The 20,304-nt window shown below is 42.2% G+C and overlaps 1 protein-coding gene across 2 annotated transcripts in view; it reads left to right on the top strand.

Moving 5' to 3' along the window:
* Positions 1-471: 471 nt before the first annotated feature.
* Positions 472-20,304, top strand: part of LOC137425928 (FERM domain-containing protein 4A-like) — a 296,129-nt gene continuing 276,296 nt past the window's right edge. For both annotated transcript variants that reach the window (XM_068114650.2, XM_078776193.1), the window contains exons 1-3: positions 472-537; positions 4,185-4,279; positions 19,124-19,216. In XM_068114650.2, the coding sequence (XP_067970751.2) occupies positions 472-537; positions 4,185-4,279; positions 19,124-19,216 (254 nt within the window). The remainder of the gene's footprint in view (positions 538-4,184; positions 4,280-19,123; positions 19,217-20,304) is intronic.

Here is a 20,304-nt window from a genome sequence, read left to right as displayed (position 1 = left end):
TATACCTCTCCCACCCCCACCATTGCAAACCATTGAGCAGTGTCCAACAGAGCCATTGCAAACCCGGCCCTGATTCTCATATATGATTTCTGTCAAAGTATATCATATATCAGAGATTGCTGACAATTTATGGAAGATATTCAGGTATTAAAATACTAGTTGGTTAATATGGAAATTCTGTGTTTCATGTCGTAAAAAACATATTTTGTACTATATCATGCGCAGGTCACCTTTTATCACTTGGACACCTAGCTTGCCATTTGTAAATTGTTTGAGGTGCCTGAGTGCATGCTATACTCTGCATATAACACCGGATGGTGAATCCATATTACCTAAGTTGTTCATTATACTTGAGTATCCCCTCATTATTTCAAACGTCATGGATGCGTTGACCTCCACGTTAACATTAACTAAATAACGTGTAAGTGCAGGGCTAATGTCATCATATTGCTGCCCGTGTGTATCTTGCAGATGAATGAAGGTAGAAGGTGTCAGATTGTCCTCTTGGATGACCGGAGCCTGGACCTTGTAGTGCAGGTAATGCTCTTGATACTGTTTACCAATGGCTGAAGTGGGTATTGATTGAATGTTCAGTTGGTCCATAATAACATGAAGGAATTTGAAATTGCCAGGTGTGTGTGTGTAGTTTTGGTTTTCTGAGACCCCAGGGCGATACATGCCAACAAATATGGGATCCCGAGTATAGTTACAGCTGCAGTATTTTGTCCAGATAAATTACCTCTCCCCTTGTATCATTGGAAAGGGAAATACATTGTGTTTGTTTAGAAAGATTCAAACCCCTTTGTGATTCTTCTCCAGCTAAATACTCTGTTTTTCCCCTCTGTTCTTATCTCTCTCCATATCTCGCTCTGCATCTCTCTCAATATCTCTCTGCACCTCTGCAGAACACTTATGCATGCTTTGCAGAACTCAACATTACAACCAACATTGCAAATCAAATCCACCAATAACATCATAAGGTAGCGGTTCTGCTGTGACTGAAAATCAAATCAAATCAATAACATGATAGTGCAGTGCGGGCCTGCAGTGCCGGCAGATGGGTGGGCCTCTAGCGACTAAATCGATGACCGATGCCCCCGTCTTGGTCATCAACGCCACTGCAGGAGCTGGGCGTGGCCAATGTACAATGCATAGAAACACGAATGGACCATTAAGGAGGCAACACCCACGAAGCTCTAGCTGCATTTGCGGCTGCTCGGTTCCAAAACCATGCCTCTCCCTGGACCTTATAAGCGAGTAAAGCCATGGACCAAGAGATTGTGTGCATCTGGGGAAATTGAAGAGTTGAGGCTGAACCTGTGAGGCTGAACCTGCAATGCTGAACCTGTGAAGCCAGACCTGCGAGGATGAACGGGCTGGTGACTTGGTACACCAGAGAGCTGACAAGTTGCAGACTCTCCCTGGATGCACCGGTCAAATGCACTGATTTATACTCTATCTCTGGCTTTTCCTATTTCTAATTTGTTCACTTTGAATGTAGAAGAGTATGCAACAATAAGTCCTCATCCTTTTTGGGGCTGAATTACTGACTCACATCTCACACTTTCCTCTAAAGCACTGCAGACAATCACCTGCACCTCTCTCTACACTGCACATACTATACTCTACCAGCCTCTTCTTTTCCCCCCTCCCCTTTCTTATGTTGGGACCAATGTGAGCCCACCCGATTGTGTCAGGTGAGTGAGAGTCCGACCCGACACCTCGACATAATCTCTTTCTCTGTCTATCCCCTTTTCTATCTCGTTTATCCTGGAATAATTGAGGCACCTGTGTGTGTAGAAATTGTGATAAGTTGACTGACTAAGTGGGCTTACGTATTAGGTATAAGAGCTTTCTTTTGTGACACTGTTTGCCTTGTAAATACGTGCTTTTTGCATAAATTGCTTTCCAAACTGCCCAATCGTCTCTTTCCATTGGTTAGACCATAGTGTGTAATAGTGGCAGGGAGTTATGCCCCACTGTTTCGTTGTGGTTAGGCAATAGCCAACGTTCCACTTTCAGTATTGCTCAGGGCCGTTTTGATTGATAGCAGTGGGGCATTGGGAAGCACATTCCTTATCTGGGGTGATTAATTTGCTGGGAAGGTAAAGTGAGAATTGGACATTAGACCCTACCTAAATTAAGTGTCTCAGGTGGTGGCTGTGGTTGCTTAGCACCCCGTGACACAATGGAGTTATCTGCGGCTCATCGACTTCAGGGTCATCGGCCGGGAAGCGGGTTTGAGAAACTCCCCTTGCGACCATGCTCCCTCCTTCCCCCTCCCCCATCCCCCGAACCATAATAATATTTTCACTTTTTCTCTGCAACCGCTTCTCCAATTGAGGCAAAACTTTAAACATGGCAGGGACTCCCCATGGATAATTTTTTAATGATAACTGTGATGTCATCAGTGATGTGGTATGGCAGCCATGTTGGATTAAAGGAAAAGAATTGGGTATCTTCTCTGAAACCACTCAACAAATTTTTTTTTAACTTAGCATATGTCATAAACTCCCCGTGGGGTAAATGGGGTGATAATGACGAGGTCATTGGTGAAGTTGTCTTCCTTCCACAATTGCTTGAATTGAAATCTTTATCTGAAACATCTGAAACTTCATATATCTGATCTATGACCCAATGTGAGGGAAGAATGAAATTATGATGTTCGCAGCCCATGCCAAGAAACTATGTGACATAATGGAATGCATGGATGATATGGGTATATGGACCATAATAGTAGCGTGTTAAGTTAACGATGGTATTTTTGTTCAGAATGAATGTGCAAGGCTAGGCACTCCACGAGTGCTGTTCTAGTTTATATATGCTTCAAGAACTAAAAAAAACTCCTGAACCAAATCCAACCAAATTTTGCATGTTGCCCAAGGGTACACCACTGAGTATGGTACACCAAGTATGGTTTCTGTTGGGGAAACATATCTGGAGGCGGTGGGGAAGGAAGGGTGGTGGTTCAAGGTAGGGGGAAGACTCCAATTCTCTCTGTTAATTGTGTGTTGTATAGCACCACCCGGTGGTAGCCAGTATTACAAATCATCATCTTCTATAAAGAAAGTTTAAACAACTTAACAATATGCATTTCAGTGATGTTGACGTTTGAGTGAGAATAATTCAAAATTTTCAAAATGTTTTATTTCATTCATTTTAAGCGGAGGTTCAAACCAAAGAAAACACCACTGAGTTTCACAGCAAAGCAGAAGGGTTTTTGCTCACGCCATATATACAGTATAAGCAGCAAGGGTGGTTAACGGAAGTGATGTTAGCTGATTTCCAAACAGAGGGAAGATGACTTTGGGCAAATATTTCAGGTGAATAGAGCCAAATGTTTGTGTCGTAGAAAATGATGTCTTTTGATTAAATCTGTCAACAAAGCGACGAGTAAAAATGCTTCGTATATTATAATCGATATAAAAGTACAGCATGGTAATACCTAGTATATAAAAATTCCAAAATTGCGGATCCAATATGTGCTGACATCACTAGCTTATTACAATTACCTCTATTACGTGAAAACTGCTCAGGTAATTAAGTCAAATCTTCAGTCTTAGAGCCAATGTAATGATGGCACTTTGGCAGATGTCGCAAAGGATGGAAAGCTACAATCCATGGGCCTGCTCTTAATGAATTCAGTCATTTGACTGTTAACAAAATGTACAGCAATTGTGCCAATGACAGTCCGCATGTACTCGTATCAGATTAATTAATATATAATGTTCCAAATGATAATTTATTTAATCATCAATCTGGAATAATCTATTAATATCATACACAAATATGGTGGAATTTTGATGCCCCCTCATCCCCTTCCCCAGCACCTACGCTATACACGTGACTTATCCTGCTCCACTTAGTTATACCTCCTCCTAAGCTTTGACGTTTCTCTTCTTACTCATCTCACACTCTGCTATGCTCCTTTTTCCCCCATATCATGCACCCTTCTCTTCCTTTACCATTTTGGCTTCCTCTTCAACCCAACCCTCCTCCCAATCCTTCTCACCCACTCTTTCCTCCCTCCTTACACCTCCTCCCCACTTCCCCCCTTCCTCCTCCTACCCCACCTCCCCATTTGCATACTGAGTAAATAGATGCCCCCTTACAATCTAGGAAGTTTAAGCCATACATCCATTGATCTTAAACTTGTTCTATTCGCTTTCTATTCCTCTTGGCAGCCAAAACTCATGGCTCGGGATCTACTGGACTTGGTGGCCTCTCACGTGCGTCTGAAGGAGAAAGAATACTTCGGTCTACGCTTTGTGGATTCAATGTAAGACTTTCAGACACCATTAAAAGTGCAATATATCCATGATGTTTTTGATCACATTCCTAAATCAACTGTCCGCCTGTTTGGTGTTCCCGGCTGAGTAGCTCGCTCATGATACCTGGACCCTAGGTTAAAATTCCACTCGCTGTATCAATTTCTCCATTGTCTACTGATGTTCCTAAATCATGGAAAAGTACACTGATGTCGACTAGCGTGTCTCACATGTGATCTAGCTTATGATGGGACTGTTCCACAATCTATAAAACTTCAATGGTCCTGAATAGATGTTCAGTATATTGAATGTCCACACACTAGGGCTCTCTGGCTCATTGGAGAGAGGAATTTCAAATGATATGTGTTCAGTTCACTGGACCAATTGACTGAGGTCTGTATGTTGTTGGTTGTTATCTCCATATGCGGGTTTCAGGAAATGGAACGGAGGCCTACATGGTCTCAAGGTATCCACCTTCATTGTGTGTGTGATATATATATACGGGTATATACAGTGCATTCAGAAAGTATTCAGACCCCTTCACTTTTTTCACATTTTGTTATGTTGCAGCCTTATGCTGAAATCGTTTAAATTCATTTTTTCCCTCATCAATCTACACTCAATACCCCATAATGACAAAGAGAAAACAGGATTTTAGAAAGTTTTGCAAATTTATTAAAAAGAAAAAACTGAAACATCACATTGACATAAGTATTCATACCCTTTGCTATGACACTTGAAATTTAGCTCAGGTGCCTCCCATTTCTCTTGATCATCTTTGAGATGTTTCTACACCTTGATTGGAGTCCACCTGTGGTAAATTCAATTGATTGGACATGATTTGGAAAGGCACACACCTGTCTAGATACGGTCTCACAGCTGACAATGCATATCAGAGCAAAAACCAAGCCATGAGGTCGAAGGAACTGCCTGCAGAGCTCAGAGACAGGATTGTGTCGAGGCACAGATCTGGGGAAGCCTACAAAAAATTTTCTGCTGCATTGAAGGTTCCCAAGAGCACAGTGGCCTCCATAATTCTTAAATGGAAGAAGTTTGGAACAACCAGGACTCTAACTAGAGCTGACCGCCCGGCCAAACTGAGCAATCGGGGGAGAAGGGCCTTGGAAAGAGAGGTGACCAAGAACCCGATGGTCACTCTGGCTGAGCTCCAGAGATCCTGTGTGGAGATGGGAGAAACTTCCAGAAGGACAACCATCACTGCAACACTCCACCGATCTGGGCTTTATGGCAGAGTGGCCAGACGGAAACCAAACAGTTCAATCTTGGTTTCATCAGACCACAGAATCTTGTTTCTCACAGTCTGAGAGTCCTTTCGGTGCTTTTTTGCAAACTCCAAGCGGGCTTTCATGTGTTTTTCACTGAGGAGAGGCTTCCGTCTGGCCACTCTGCCATAAAGCCCAGATTGGTGGAGTGTTGCAGTGATGGTTGTCCTTCTGGAAGTTTCTCCCATCTCCACACAGGATCTCTGGAGCTCAACCAGAGCGACCATCGGGTTCTTGATCACCTCTCTTACCAAGGCCCTTCTCTGCCGATTGCTCAGTTTGGCCAGGCGGTCAGCTCTAGGAAGAGTCTGGTTGTTCTAACCTTCTTCCATTTAAGACTTATGGATGCCACTGTGGTCTTGGGAACCTTCAATGCAGTAGAATTTTTTTGTGGGCTTCCCCAGATCTGTGCCTCGACACAATCCTGTCCCTCACCTCTGCAGGCAGTTCCTTCGACCTCATGGCTTGGTTTTTGCTCTGATATGCATTGTCAGCTGTGAAACCTTATATAGACAGGTGTGTGCCTTTCCAAATCATGTCCAATCAATTGAATTTACCACAGGTGGACTCCAATCAAGGTGTAGAAACATCTCAAAGATGATCAAGAGAAATGGGAGGCACCTGAGCTAAATTTCAAGTGTCATAGCAAAGGGTATGAATACTTATGTAAATGTGATATTTCATTTTTTCTTTTTAATAAATTTGCAAAACTTTCTAAAATCCTGTTTTCTCTTTGTCATTATGGGGTATTGAGTGTAGATTGATGAGGGAAAAAATGAATTTAAACGATTTCAGCATAAGGCTGCAACATAACAAAATGTGAAAAAAGTGAAGGGGTCTGAATACTTTCTGAATGCACTGTGTATATATATATATATATATATATATATATAGTCTAGTAGGAAGACTAGGTCCCCCTGCACCCCCCGGAGATATACTTCTAATCAGTGTTTCTAGATTGGAAAAAATGTGTAGAAAATGACTAGCTATGGCCCCAAGCTGAAAAAATGTCCCACATACCATTTTTATGCAAATTACTGCTGCAAATTTTATGCAAAATTATGCAAATTTTATGCAAATTTTTGATGAGGAGTAGAGTTGAGGGGTCTTTGAGGGCTTCATCGAGGTGCTCTCGGTTGCAAGACTGGGTCATTCTGAGAAGCACAGCAGGGTCAGAGATCATGATGTTCTCCTCCTCAGTGAATCTCTCCATCAACAGCCTCTCCATTGCCTCACACACTGTTTTGAGGCAAAAGAGGGACTTTGCGTAGGCCTTTCCACTGAGAACACCTTTGAGAGATCCACTTGTTACTAGTTGTGCCTCAAAGAGAATCTCTGCATATCCAGAACCACGCATCTTGTGTCCAGTGAGCATCCCGATGTAGTTCATGGATGTGTGGAAGGGTCCAATCGTTACTACATGACTAGCAAATTCATTTGGCCAGCGCCAGATGATGGGAAGGGCTTTCATGCAGACACCCAGATCAAATGTATTCAGGACCCATCTCTGACCCACCTCAGCAGTTGCTGCCTCGGAACGCTTCAGTAGCTCACGAACAACTGCGTTGTCTGTGATCGGTCTGTGCCTGGTGCCTGCATGGCATGGCAATGGCCTGCAGCCTGTGCCTGGGCTAGGGGGTTTCACCTCTGCAACTGGTTCTCCCCCACCCAGCAAATCAACAGTCGACTACTGCACGCCTATCCACCAACCGATCACAGACAACGCAGTTGTTCGTGAGCTACTGAAGCGTTCCGAGGCAGCAACTGCTGAGGTGGGTCAGAGATGGGTCCTGAATACATTTGATCTGGGTGTCTGCATGAAAGCCCTTCCCATCATCTGGCGCTGGCCAAATGAATTTGCTAGTCATGTAGTAACGATTGGACCCTTCCACACATCCATGAACTACATCGGGATGCTCACTGGACACAAGATGCGTGGTTCTGGATATGCAGAGATTCTCTTTGAGGCACAACTAGTAACAAGTGGATCTCTCAAAGGTGTTCTCAGTGGAAAGGCCTACGCAAAGTCCCTCTTTTGCCTCAAAACAGTGTGTGAGGCAATGGAGAGGCTGTTGATGGAGAGATTCACTGAGGAGGAGAACATCATGATCTCTGACCCTGCTGTGCTTCTCAGAATGACCCAGTCTTGCAACCGAGAGCACCTCGATGAAGCCCTCAAAGACCCCTCAACTCTACTCCTCATCAAAAATTTGCATAAAATTTGCATAATTTTGCATAAAATTTGCAGCAGTAATTTGCATAAAAATGGTATGTGGGACATTTTTTCAGCTTGGGGCCATAGCTAGTCATTTTCCACACATTTTTTCCAATCTAGAAACACTGATTAGAAGTATATCTCCGGGGGGTGCAGGGGGACCTAGTCTTCCTACTAGACTAATATGTATATATATATATATATACTGAAACGCAAAAGAAACTTACCACCTTTGAAACCTTTAAATATCAACAATAACACTGCGTGTAGTAAATGTGTGAACTTATTTGTGGACAATAGTGTCCTCACTGTCAGACAAAACGGTCATGGATGGTCACTTGAACCTTCAATGGTCACTTCATAGCACAGCTGTTGAACAGCCGTTTTGACTGTCAGTGATTAGCCAAGGGGTACGGGATGATTTTAATGAGCTGCACGTGATGTCTTGATATTGGCTTTAAAAAGGCCAGTGCAAAATGGGCATTTTGACCAAAAAATTTGACCATTTTGACCAACTTCAAAAAGACCGAAAACACAAAAGAAACTTATCACTTGTTTGAAATGTAATAAAATTGTAACAGTTCAAAATAAAACAAACCAACAATTGCTAATTGAAACATTGGCATTTTATTGATGACATGTCAAGTTTTTGACCAAGATACACCATCTCATCAGTTTGTTCTACAGTACAGAACAGCACAGGGTGCAATGTCAGTCCCCTATCGATAGCGTGTGTGGCCACCATTGTTTTGGATACAGGCAGTGCATCGTCGGCGTATACTGCCTACCAGTCTTTGGATGGATTGCTGCTGGATTCTGTCCCACTCAGTCCTCAATGTCTGAAGCAGCTCTGCCCGTGTCCTGGCCCTGCCAACTACGCGTCTCCCAAGCTCATCCCACAGGTGCTCTATGGGATTCAGGTCAGGGGAGAATGCAGGCCACTGCATGGTGTTGATGTTCTCGCCTTGGAGAAATGCAGTGGTAAAGCGAGCAGCATGGGGACGAGCGTTGTCATGCTGAAAGGTTCTCAGTTCTGGGTGGTCTAGCAGGAATGGCAGCAGATGAGGTCGCAGGATGTTATCCACATACCGCTGGGTGTTAAGATTCCCATCCACAACCACCAGTGGCGTCCTGTACCGGCCTGATATGGCGGCCCACACCATCACACTTGGGCCACCCCACCTGTTGGCTTGACGCACGCAACAATCGGCATATCGCTCACCAGTTCTTCTCCAGACACGCTCACGCCCATCAGGACTGTCCACACAGAACCTTGACTCATCGCTGAAAGCGACCTCGTTCCACTGCGCCAAGGTCCACCGCTGATGCTGCTGGCACTATCTCTGTCGGTTGCGGCGATGGGCAGCCATCATCACGGGGCCTCTGTATGGTCTTCTGGCAGTCAGACCATAGTCATGCAGTCGTCTTCGTGCAGTATCATTGGAGATCCGTGGTTTGCATGCCCCGGAGTTTCTGCCGCAGTGCGGGATGCTGGACGGAATCGATCCCGCAGGTGACTTCGGACCATCTGCCTGTCCTGCCTTGCAGTGGTGACTCTTGGCCTCCCTGATCGAGGTCTGTCATCTGCAGAGTTGTGGAGGGTGTCTCTGTCCACCAGGGCCGATATCGTCTGGTGTGAACAGCCAAGGCGACGTGCCACCTCACGGTAGCTCAGTCCGCCTTGCAGCATGCCCAGGGCACGCTGCCGTTTATCCCTTGACAATCGTGGCATGTTGATTGAAATGCCCATTTTGCACTGGCCTTTTTAAAGCCAATATCAAGACATCACGTGCAGCTCATTAAAATCATCCCGTACCCCTTGGCTAATCACTGACAGTCAAAACGGCTGTTCAACAGCTGTGCTATGAAGTGACCATTGAAGGTTCAAGTGACCATCCGTGACCGTTTTGTCTGACAGTGAGGACACTATTGTCCACAAATAAGTTCACACATTTACTACACGCAGTGTTATTGTTGATATTTAAAGGTTTCAAAGGTGGTAAGTTTCTTTTGCGTTTCAGTATATATATATATATATATATATATATATATACTGTATATATATATATATATATATATATATATATATGTATATATATATATATATGTATATATATATATATATGTATATATATATATATATGTATATATATATATATATGTATATATATATATATATGTATATATATATATATATGTATATATATATATATATGTATATATATATATATATGTATATATATATATATATGTATATATATATATATATATATATATGTAGTCCCTGGTGTTGGGCTAGCGGCTAGGGTGCCGGCTTAGGATCCTAGGATCCTGGGTTCGAATCCCGGTCGATCGCTGAATTAACGCCAGGGGGGTTGATTCAGCCTGTCATCCTTCCGAGGTCGGCAAATTGAGTACCAGTTCACTGGTAATTCCCTGCTTGTCGTTAAAGGCGGCAAAAAGGGTTGGCGTCAGGAAGGGCATCCGGCCGTAAAACATTGCTTCAAAAAGGGGACCGAAAAACAACAACAACCACAGTTCCCGAAAAAGGCCAACCCCCGCTTGCGGGGAAAAATGGCCTCTAAAAGGTGTTTTATATTTTTATATATATATATATATATATATATATATATATATATATATATATATATAGCTTCTGTTGGGGACTTCTGTTGTCAAATTCTTTCGCCTTATATATCCAGCAGATGATCCAGGCAGTCAGGAAATCAGTTAAATTTCTTATATGTTGACGTTCTTCCATTAGAATTTAGAGAAAGAACTATTTCAAGGTTTACTATTTAAATAATGTTGAATATCGGGTGTTGTGAAATTAATATAATTTACAGCAAATTTAAATTAGAATATTGTTGCAGCTTCTGTCCGTACCGGTGACTGGTTCGAGTCCTGTGTGTCATGTCAAAAGGACCGCTACCACCAGTTAAATTCACAGACTCTAGTAAGTTCCCAAGCCTGTTTGCCATGTAAAAAATACTCGGAATGACAATGGGATTAAACCGAGGAAGTGCCGACAGGCTATAGGCCTTTCTAATCCGGCCGAGCAACCATTGGTCGCAAGCGCGGCCTGAGATCAGTTTTAGCCGTTTTTCCGGACTACACTACAACCAAACTCAGCCATCAAATGAGGCATCCATAACTAGCAGAATCCAACCCTGAGGTCAGGACAATGTATTAAAAAGTCAATGGCATTGTCGAAGAAATTATAGAAAAGGAGCAATAATTTCAAAGCAATCACAATAAAAATAGATCATGTAACCAGCAAACTAATTAACCCATTAACCCCTACTCGATATGCACCCTCAGACAAAACAAACTACAAACATCAAATTCCTAATAGTTCTTATATATTATGGTTGGCTCTTTCATTCATTAACCGAACATAGTACAGGGAAGTACATAACAATGTCGGGAGGTTATTTTCAAACCCATTGGTGTCAAATCTGTGCAGGAGTTCTGAAACATAGTTCGGCGTGTCAGTAGTTGATTCCTGCCAGACGTATCACAGTTCATTGACCTTATGCACTCCAGTGCGACCATAGATGGCACGAGTGAACACCACTAGTTCATTAGTTAGGTCTTCGGCCACATACCACGTTTCTCCCAACCAGGACAGTACAGCTGCAAACATTGAGTTTTTCTGTGAGAGTTTTCATGGACTTCATCATCCTGAGTCCCTTGAAGGTGCTGGTTGTGTCACATCCAGTGTACGCAGGGAGAAACACAAGTGCTGTGCAGTGCTGCTGTGTGTAACCCTCTGCGAGCTCAGTGATGTTGATCCATCTTTGCTTATTTCCCATGCTGGTATCGAAGAGAATGACAACATTTTCCAATGTGAGGGCATAGTGCAGCAGGATGAAGAACAGATCGCTGTTTGAGCTTTTGATGCGGATGTACTTGTATCCCTTGTCTTTCCCATAAACGTAGGAGGGAACTACTCAGGAGTCTGTTTCCTCTTGGGTTGAACGCAGAGTTTCAACTTCCATCTTCTTCGTGGTCGTCCCATCTTCAGACCTCAAATGGTATGCAGTCCCTTTCACAGATCAGAATGACTTTTCTTCCCAGGAGCCTGTTAGCATACGACTGATGACTCCATACTTTACAGAGGACATTGATGAATTGCGTCTTTTTCTCATCGTTTGTCAAGAACAGCTTCCAGTCGGAGTCTTCTTTGTACTTTCACCCTTGATGATGAGTTTCTCACTACAGCCTCTTACTTCACGTTCCATTGATTTGACGGATTTGGCAGTGTACATATCTGAGCTGAACACTGTGTCTGTTGTCTTTGAGCCACTATGGTATGTAGGAAATGTCCTGCCACAACAGCTCATCGATATCATCACCAAACCACTAGATTCTGAGGATGTGGCCTGGGATGACTTGGATATAGAACTGACAGATATCCCAGATCAGTTTGGCAGAGACAGCACTGACAGTGATCAACATTGACAATGTTCATCAGTGAATGAACTCTGTGCCTAACCCCTTCGAATTACCTTTATGGAATTACCCTTTAGAATTACCCTTTATAATTACACTTTAGAATAATTACACTTTAGAATAATTACACTTTAGAATTACCCTTTAGAATTACCTCTTAAAATTAGCCATTAGAATTAGCCATTAGAATTACCCTTTAGAATTACCCTTTAGAATTACCCCTTAGAATTGCCCTTTGAAATTACCCTTTAGAATTACCCTTTAGAATTACCCTTTAGAAATACCCTTTCGAATTACCCTTTACATTTACCCATTAGAACCCTCTAGAATTACCCTTTAGAATTACCCTTTAGAAATACCCTTTCGAATTACCCTTTAGAATTCCCCTTTAGAACCCCTTAGAATTACCGTTTAGAATTACCCTTTACATTTACCCATTAGAACCCTCGAGAATTACCCTTTAGAACCCTCTGGAATTACACTGTAAAACCCACCAGAATTACACTGAAGAACCCTCTCGAATTACACTGTAGAACCCTCTAGAATTACACTGTAGACCCTCTAGAATTAAATACTGTTACATTTGTCGGGGGTAGGCAGCGATTACTTTAGTAGCTGGCGAAGCCGGTGTTGTGAATGAACGTGTACGTATTATGTTGAAAAACCAGATTTTGCTGGATCCTTTGAGAATTCCAAGCTTTGATGCACCAAATCACTCAATGGAGGCTGCCATCTTGCGGATGCGGATGTATGCATAAAAAATTGCGAAAAAGTTCAATAGGAGTTTGTTTCATCCGTCTTTGTTTGATTCACAATCTTATGCACCTCTAATTTGTAATTAAATTACTTTAAGACCAACCTCGTTCCCCGGGCCCTGATTATCTTCAACGAAAATCGTCACCAAACACCGGAACCAATGAGATTCGAGCATTTGTAAAAATATTTAAAAAAATCTTATTACCCTTTCGGAGGCTGAAAACGGCGTCAAATATTCTAAAATCGACGAAGAATTATTTTTTAGAAATCTCGCGGCCGAAGGGGATAGTTTTTCACGGCCGGAAATATCCGAAGTTGAGACGGAATTCACCGAATTAATCAAGAAGGAAATTTTATATTTTAATCTCATCCAGAATGCAAATGGTGTCATTTTGAACTAGGTACGGTACCTAATACACCTACCTACTACCAACTACCTAACCTACTGATGCCATAGTGATGGGTAAAATAGTGGCAAGAGGCTTAGGCTTCGCCGGCTCATTGCGGCTTTGCAGTAGGGTACGAGTACAGTTAGAATGTGTCGGTAATATGCTCCGAATGTCGTGTAGCCATCTTGATGTAAATAAGTCAGCTCCGGGTGTTCGGATTAAGTGTTCATGTGGCCATACAGAGGGTGGCTCTTGTGTTAATTAGCGAGGGATTATGGGTAATTAATTCCCTGTGTGTCATTACCTCTGCAGTTTATTCCTTTGTTCCTTATGACACTGCACCAGATACCTAGCCAGAATCCCGCATTTAAACACCCTAATTAATAAAAACTAACCGGAAACTATGCATCAAGCACTACCGCTGATTACCCCTACTTGCTAAGAGGACACAGGACGGGCAGGCCAAGAGCCATGCCCTGAAGAGCAGTGATTGGTCCAGGGTTTGATTGACAGAAAGGACTAGTAAGAAGGGCCTCACTGATTGGTGAAGGAAGGACTTTTCAGAAGTTTCAGAAGAAGAAATATTCAGACTTCAGAGCCTGAATGATAAAGAATGCGCTGGCGGACATTTTCTCTCTCTGCTTCTGGTTTTGATCGCGTGCAGTCGGCATTTATCTTTCTCGTTTCTGGATGTGATAGTGGGCAGTCGTGTGTCGACATTCCTTCTCTCTTTCTTGGGGTTCTTGTTCTGCATGCCATAGCGGACGGTTGAGTGCCGACGTCTTCTTGCCCTTTGCCGATTTTGGACCCGATCGCGAACGACCGTGTGGCGAGATCTTCCTGGTGGTCGTGAGGAAGAAGAGCCGCGAGTTTCCAAGCAGGAACGGTGGGTGGACATGTGCGGCTCATTCGATTCGCACGCGAGGCCCGGAGTGAAAAGACACGCAGTGAGGCCTAGTATACGCCAACAATGCGCATCCTCCCACCAAGCCATCAGATGATCTTTGACGATCCTTGACGAGACACACCAGCCAAGTTGAGATAAGTCCCCACAATAAATCACACATTTATTTTCGTTATTTTATGTTTCCCGTTGTCTGTGTGCAGGTCTGTGTGGAGAGTCCCTCAATTTAGGATTTTAGTTTTATCGTGCTTTCCTTGTTACCGGCATCTTCTTTAATAAACCTGTTTATTTTTGTACATTTTAAATGCGGTTCGTTTGAGTTTATTTATAACAGGTGTGAAGACGTCGGGTGGAAGTCGTTCAGGTAAGCGCACCGGTTTCCCCCCCACCCCACTCCTCCCCCCCCCCCATGTGCCCCTACGCGTATCCTCCACTATATTTTTGACTGAATGCCTCGGAGTTAAACCTGTTTCAGCAATCCGTTTCCTTCAACGATTTTAATCGTGAGGAACGCGACAATACTATGGGTTACAATGGTTCTTTATTTTTGATGGATGGACGGAAGGAAGGAAGGACATAGCCAAATATTGAAGCGGCTTCACTGATTAAAAATGAGGTGTGTGTGATGATTGACAATTGTTTTGTTGAGGTTTCTCCCACTGATTTGTCGTTATCTTTAGGTGGAAAATCCAGTATACTGTGTCTTATTTGCTGATGTATGTTTCTTACATATTTATTTGATTCGTATACCTTTCAAATGATGAAAGCAATGCTTTAAAACAAACTTTAAGGTGAAGTAGGGCAGACCCCAGCTGAACTAGCCTCCCTGTGGACTAATCGTTCTCAATTCGGATTTGTGTTCTTCGACAAGGTAATGCTGTATAGTTAACTCAGACAGATATCCTAGCTGTAGAGGGTGGCCACTCTGGTTTATCCAATGGGGAACACATACGAATGCAAAGTGCGTAGATGTGTGATTTTCAATTGCAAAACTTGCCGTCTATTTACCACAAACAATATAATTAATTTTATAGTAACGGCTAGTTCTTACAAGTTTCGAAAAACCATAGAATTAATTATATGTAACACTTCAAATATACTTATTTATTTATTAAATAATTAAATAAATATTTATTTATATTAAAACTTATTTATTTCTTTAGTTGTAGCAAATATGCGATGAAATATGTTGCCTCTGCACCAATGCAGAGGTGTAATATTAAAAGAATGAATGCATACAGGAGCAGCATGAGAAATCCAGATAAAACTACTAGTGTCTACTCCTCACTTTTCTTACAGATATTGTAAAAACGCAAGCTTTGATGTTCAGCTAGTTGAAAAGATAAGCAGTAATGGCCGGAGAAAGGATGGGATGGAATATAAAACAATCACACAATTACATGTGTAGATAACTTTTCTGGATTAAAGAATTAAGAGCTGCTTATACTGTACCCATGTGGATTGAATAAAATAATTAATGACACATACAGCACCTTCAGAAAGTATTCACACCCTTTGACTTTTTCACATTTTGTTGCGTTACAGCCTGAATTTAAAATGGATTTTTTTTTGTCACTGATCTAAACATAATACCCCATAATGTCAAAAGTGGATTTTTAATAGAAAGTATTACAAAATAATTACACCCAATCTATCCACCAAATTTATGGCTAGAGGAGGTAGAAAAACATGTATAAGGGAGAGTTGTTGATTTTAAAAGAAAAGTTCGAATCAATAATCCGAAGGTAATTTTAACCAATCTGGAGACGCATGATTATTTAAAACAGCTTCAAACACAATATGTTATCGTTACAATTGATAAAGCAAATAATAATATTGCATTTGTATGCAAAACATTCTACATTCAAACACTTGGATGAATTGGGCTTATAGACTGTTACTGGACTTTCAAAGGCCTACAAAAGAAGTAACGATTAATAAAATAGACTTGATATAACACCATATAAATCACTCAAAATCGAGAAGACTTAGTTCCGGATAAACACCATAAAATTACCATTCATTTAATGTATCCCAAAATGCACAAAAACTCTTGTAAGATGACGTTCATTATCGCAAGCAGAGAATGTCGTTTGAAGCCTTTGTCAGGTAATATTACAGGAGTGATGAAACCAATTTTTAAATGCTTAAGAACGACGATGAAAAGACAAGGTTTAATTCTGGTATTAAAATATTCTGGGTCATTGATAATTTTGAAATGTTGCGATCTGCCCCAGAATGCTTTGGGCGCATGCGCAGAAATTCCGAGCATCAGCGGCCATTGGGGCATGCTAATACATATCGTGTGTGCGAGATAAGGATTGTCATCTATAATGGCTCAAAGATCCTCTAAAATAAGTTTAAAATACTTGTGAAAGTACCTCATGGTGTGCTTGGTGTTTTATTTAATGGACATCTGAAATTGGAAAGATGATGCTGTGTGTCATTAGCAATAAAGTAATGGTTACCAGCTCTTCTACAAAGGACATATTCACGACTTGTCAATACACAAAGCTTGTGCCAGCGATACTTACGTGAGAGCTAGACGTTCCAGACAGACTTCTCTCATGGAGACACTGTATCTGGTTTTGGTGTTTCTTATCCGAGATGGGAAGGTTATATTTGGAGCTTGTGATGGCGCAGGGTAATTTATAAACAACTTTTAAAATGGTGATATTTATTATTAATCATGTTGGGGGGGGGGGAGAGGGGAGGGGTTAATAGGAACTGTGGGAGCTGTTATTAATCTATTGTTTGTTTGCTTCTGGAGCAACAAGAGAAATTGTGCTAAATTTTTGCATATGTTGCTAAAAGGATAAGCATGTCTGTGTGTGTGTGTGTGTGTGTGTGTGTGTGTGTGTGTGTGTGTGTGTGTGTGTGTGTGTGTGCATGCGTGTATGTGTGCCGCTTGCCTGTATTAACAGGAAATTATAGGAACTCGACACAGTTCGGTCACATCCATGGATATTTTTTGTACATATTTCCTATTAATTTGTGACTTTGGTTTACATCCAGGAACATAACAATTATGGTTAACCATTTTGCAATTTATACTCTTTTGTCAATATCCTGATGTGCAAAAGCCCTCATTACAATCAAACTTATTTCTTTAACTCAGCATGAGATGCACAGAGAGAGTGGACAAGACACAGAGGGAAAAGTGTAGGAACTTGTATGGTGCCACACCGTTCCACATACTCTGCAGACATGGTCCCGCTCCCCGCGATCGCTCACAGTCGTCTTGCACAAGACCTTTTCCACATGGCGTCCTGTATGCCTAGCTTTATTTAGTTCTGTATTTAGTCCTCCCAGGTTTTATTGTCGGTCGAAGACCTCAAGGGAAGGAAGAAGAAGAAGAATCAGAGCAACAATGTTTAATGGGATCGATTACAAACACACAGTGTGGAGCGAGGCTCAAGAATGCACCGCCTAACACGCAGCGGGCAATTCCTCAAGACACTCGCTGAAAAATAAGCAAAAAGTCATTTCATTTATAGCAAAATATCAGACAAGAATCTGCGCTAAAGACATAGCAAACCCTGGGCCATAACGACAACACCTCCCATTGTCCCTTCCTACAGAAGGCCAAACTTGGACAAACAGATGTAAGCATGGGATAGGCTGAGCTTTTTTGGCTCTTTATCTAAACATATCAGACCCGAGCGCAGGCCGAAGTAAATATTCTCATACACTAGGCTAAATGGTAGATGAATGATTGGATACACGTGCTGAATACAATAACAATCACGAGATATGTAATGTCTATATTTCTCCCGAGGTTGGTTACGTCCCTTTTTTAGGAGACATACTAGAAACTACAAAGATATATAATTAATTATTCCCTTTGCGAAGAAGGCGTTTGGCGACATGTTTTCCCTGTACGTAGGTCGCGAGCATATTTATCTACTGTTTGGCACATACTTCAAGGACTAATTTACTAGGCTAAGGATCCACCCTGCACGTCGAGCCTCGAAACCACATTTTGTCCACTCACCTCTGCCTGCAGTTGAGTTCAAATCAGTTTTCAGAAGCACGATATATAATTTCAGATGTTATGATCAATTGAGTCATGGAGTTTAAACCCTAATGGCTGACATTATCACTTGTGGTGTGGCGGGGCAGCCCATCCCTAACCCCTCCCAACCCAAACCTCCCCCTCCCCCCAACCGCCCCAGCATCTGTAGATTGGCCGACAGACACCATGTGAGGATGACGTGCCTATGTTGATTGGCAGGTAGGAGAGGGAGAGGTTGATGATTTTCTGATCACGAGCAGGCCTTGTTCCTGACATGTGATAGAGTCCCTTATCTGATCACACTGGGAGCTTCTGCACAGTTTGCCCATCCTGTGAGTAGAGTGGAAAATACAAATAGATGGGGGCATTGCGGAGTGTAGGAAAGGGATTGGGGTGAGGGGCATGGGGCCTTAGAAACAGACACTTGGGTGGGAAAGACCAGTTGAGGTCGTTAAACATTTTAATGTAAGACTGTCTATTTAATTTCAGTAATTACATCGTGCCTATGCTAACATGGACTATGAAATAACTATTCTAAACGATGCCCCATTTACCCATCAGACTAGACCCATAACAATTTTAATAAACCACATAACTTCTGCTCTTAAGCATAACTTGATTCATATAATCATGAAGAGAAATTATTATTTTGCTTATAAATAAAGTATGTAGTATATGGCCTTAACATTGTTATTCCTAGGTGTAGCCACAGGACTACGTTTTGGAATGTTCTACCAGTGTCCAAACTTGCTGTGATCTTTTTGCGAGATTGTGGAATCACATTGTTGCTGGCTCGTTTCCCGGTCTGCTAAGGACTCCTGCTGTGTGTTGTTTACAGGGGAATCCAGAACTGGCTGCACTTGGACAAACGGGTCCTGGAGCATGACTTACCAAAAACACCAACCCTCCTTCTCCTGCATTTTGCTGTACAGTAAGACTTTATTAAAATTATTTATTAATGTTATTAGAAAAGTATTACTGTTATTATTATTGTTACCCTCGCCAGAGGAGAGGGTATTGCATTTGAGTCCGTTTGTTTGTTTGTTTGTCTGTATGTTTCTCTGTTTGTTTGTCTGCACAGAATAAATATGATTTTCTCTGCAACCGTTGGTCCGATTGACAGGCAATATTATCACCATAGGTGCAACTCCACCTGTAGCATTTTTAAAATAATAATTATGACTTCATAGGTCACGTGGTTCGGCTGACATCTTGGAAAAACCGAAAAACTTTGCACCTCTATCTATGAAAGCACTGAATATAAATAATTGAAACATGGCTCATTGGAAAGAACTCTCCGTGGGGAATAAAATATGTTAATGATGATGTCATAGGTGCCTCCATTATGATATCATAATTGAGCAAGTACAAAACTTCATCCGATCAAGATGAAATTTCTTGAGCATAATCTAGGGATAAATTGGTGGAAAAAAAATGATGACGTCATCGATCACGTGGTTCGGCAACCATATTTCTTTTAACATGAAAGCCTTAAAAACCACTGAAAACATCTTGGTGAGGGTCTGCAATCTCTGATTGCTCTTTCTTGTTGTTAATATTCACGAGCAGGGACCCGTGGAAATTCAACATAATGGAGAAAATGACTTCAGGTCCTCAACCTCCCCAGCCAACCCCATGTCTTCAATCCCCTCCGCTTCACCCCAAGTCCTCAATCCCCCTCTCCCAGCTTTATGTCGCCTCTCAGCCCCCCACACCCACCCCCACTCTCTTTCCTCCTTGCTCCTTTCTTCAAGTTCTCAACTCCACCCCCAACCCCAAGTCCTCAGGCCTCCAGCCCCCCCCCCAATCACAACCCCAAGTCCTCAACCCCCCACCCTGCTCCCCTGTTCCCCAAGCCTCAACTCCCCACTCCAACTCTCTGTCCTTCCCATCCTCCTTTCTTCTCGTTCTTAAAAACATTATAGCCGGCGAAGCCGATGTTGTGAATGAACGCATACGTATTATGTTGAAAAGCCAGATTTTGCTGGATCCCTTGAGAATTTCGAAGCTTTGACGCAC

This window comes from Myxine glutinosa, chromosome 4, assembly GCF_964187855.1.
Source record: "Myxine glutinosa chromosome 4, kmMyxGlut1.1, whole genome shotgun sequence".
In the NCBI taxonomy this organism is placed as follows: domain Eukaryota; kingdom Metazoa; phylum Chordata; class Myxini; order Myxiniformes; family Myxinidae; genus Myxine; species Myxine glutinosa.
Note: the sequence above shows the minus strand (reverse complement) of the source record. Positions and strands in the feature narration are given on the sequence as shown.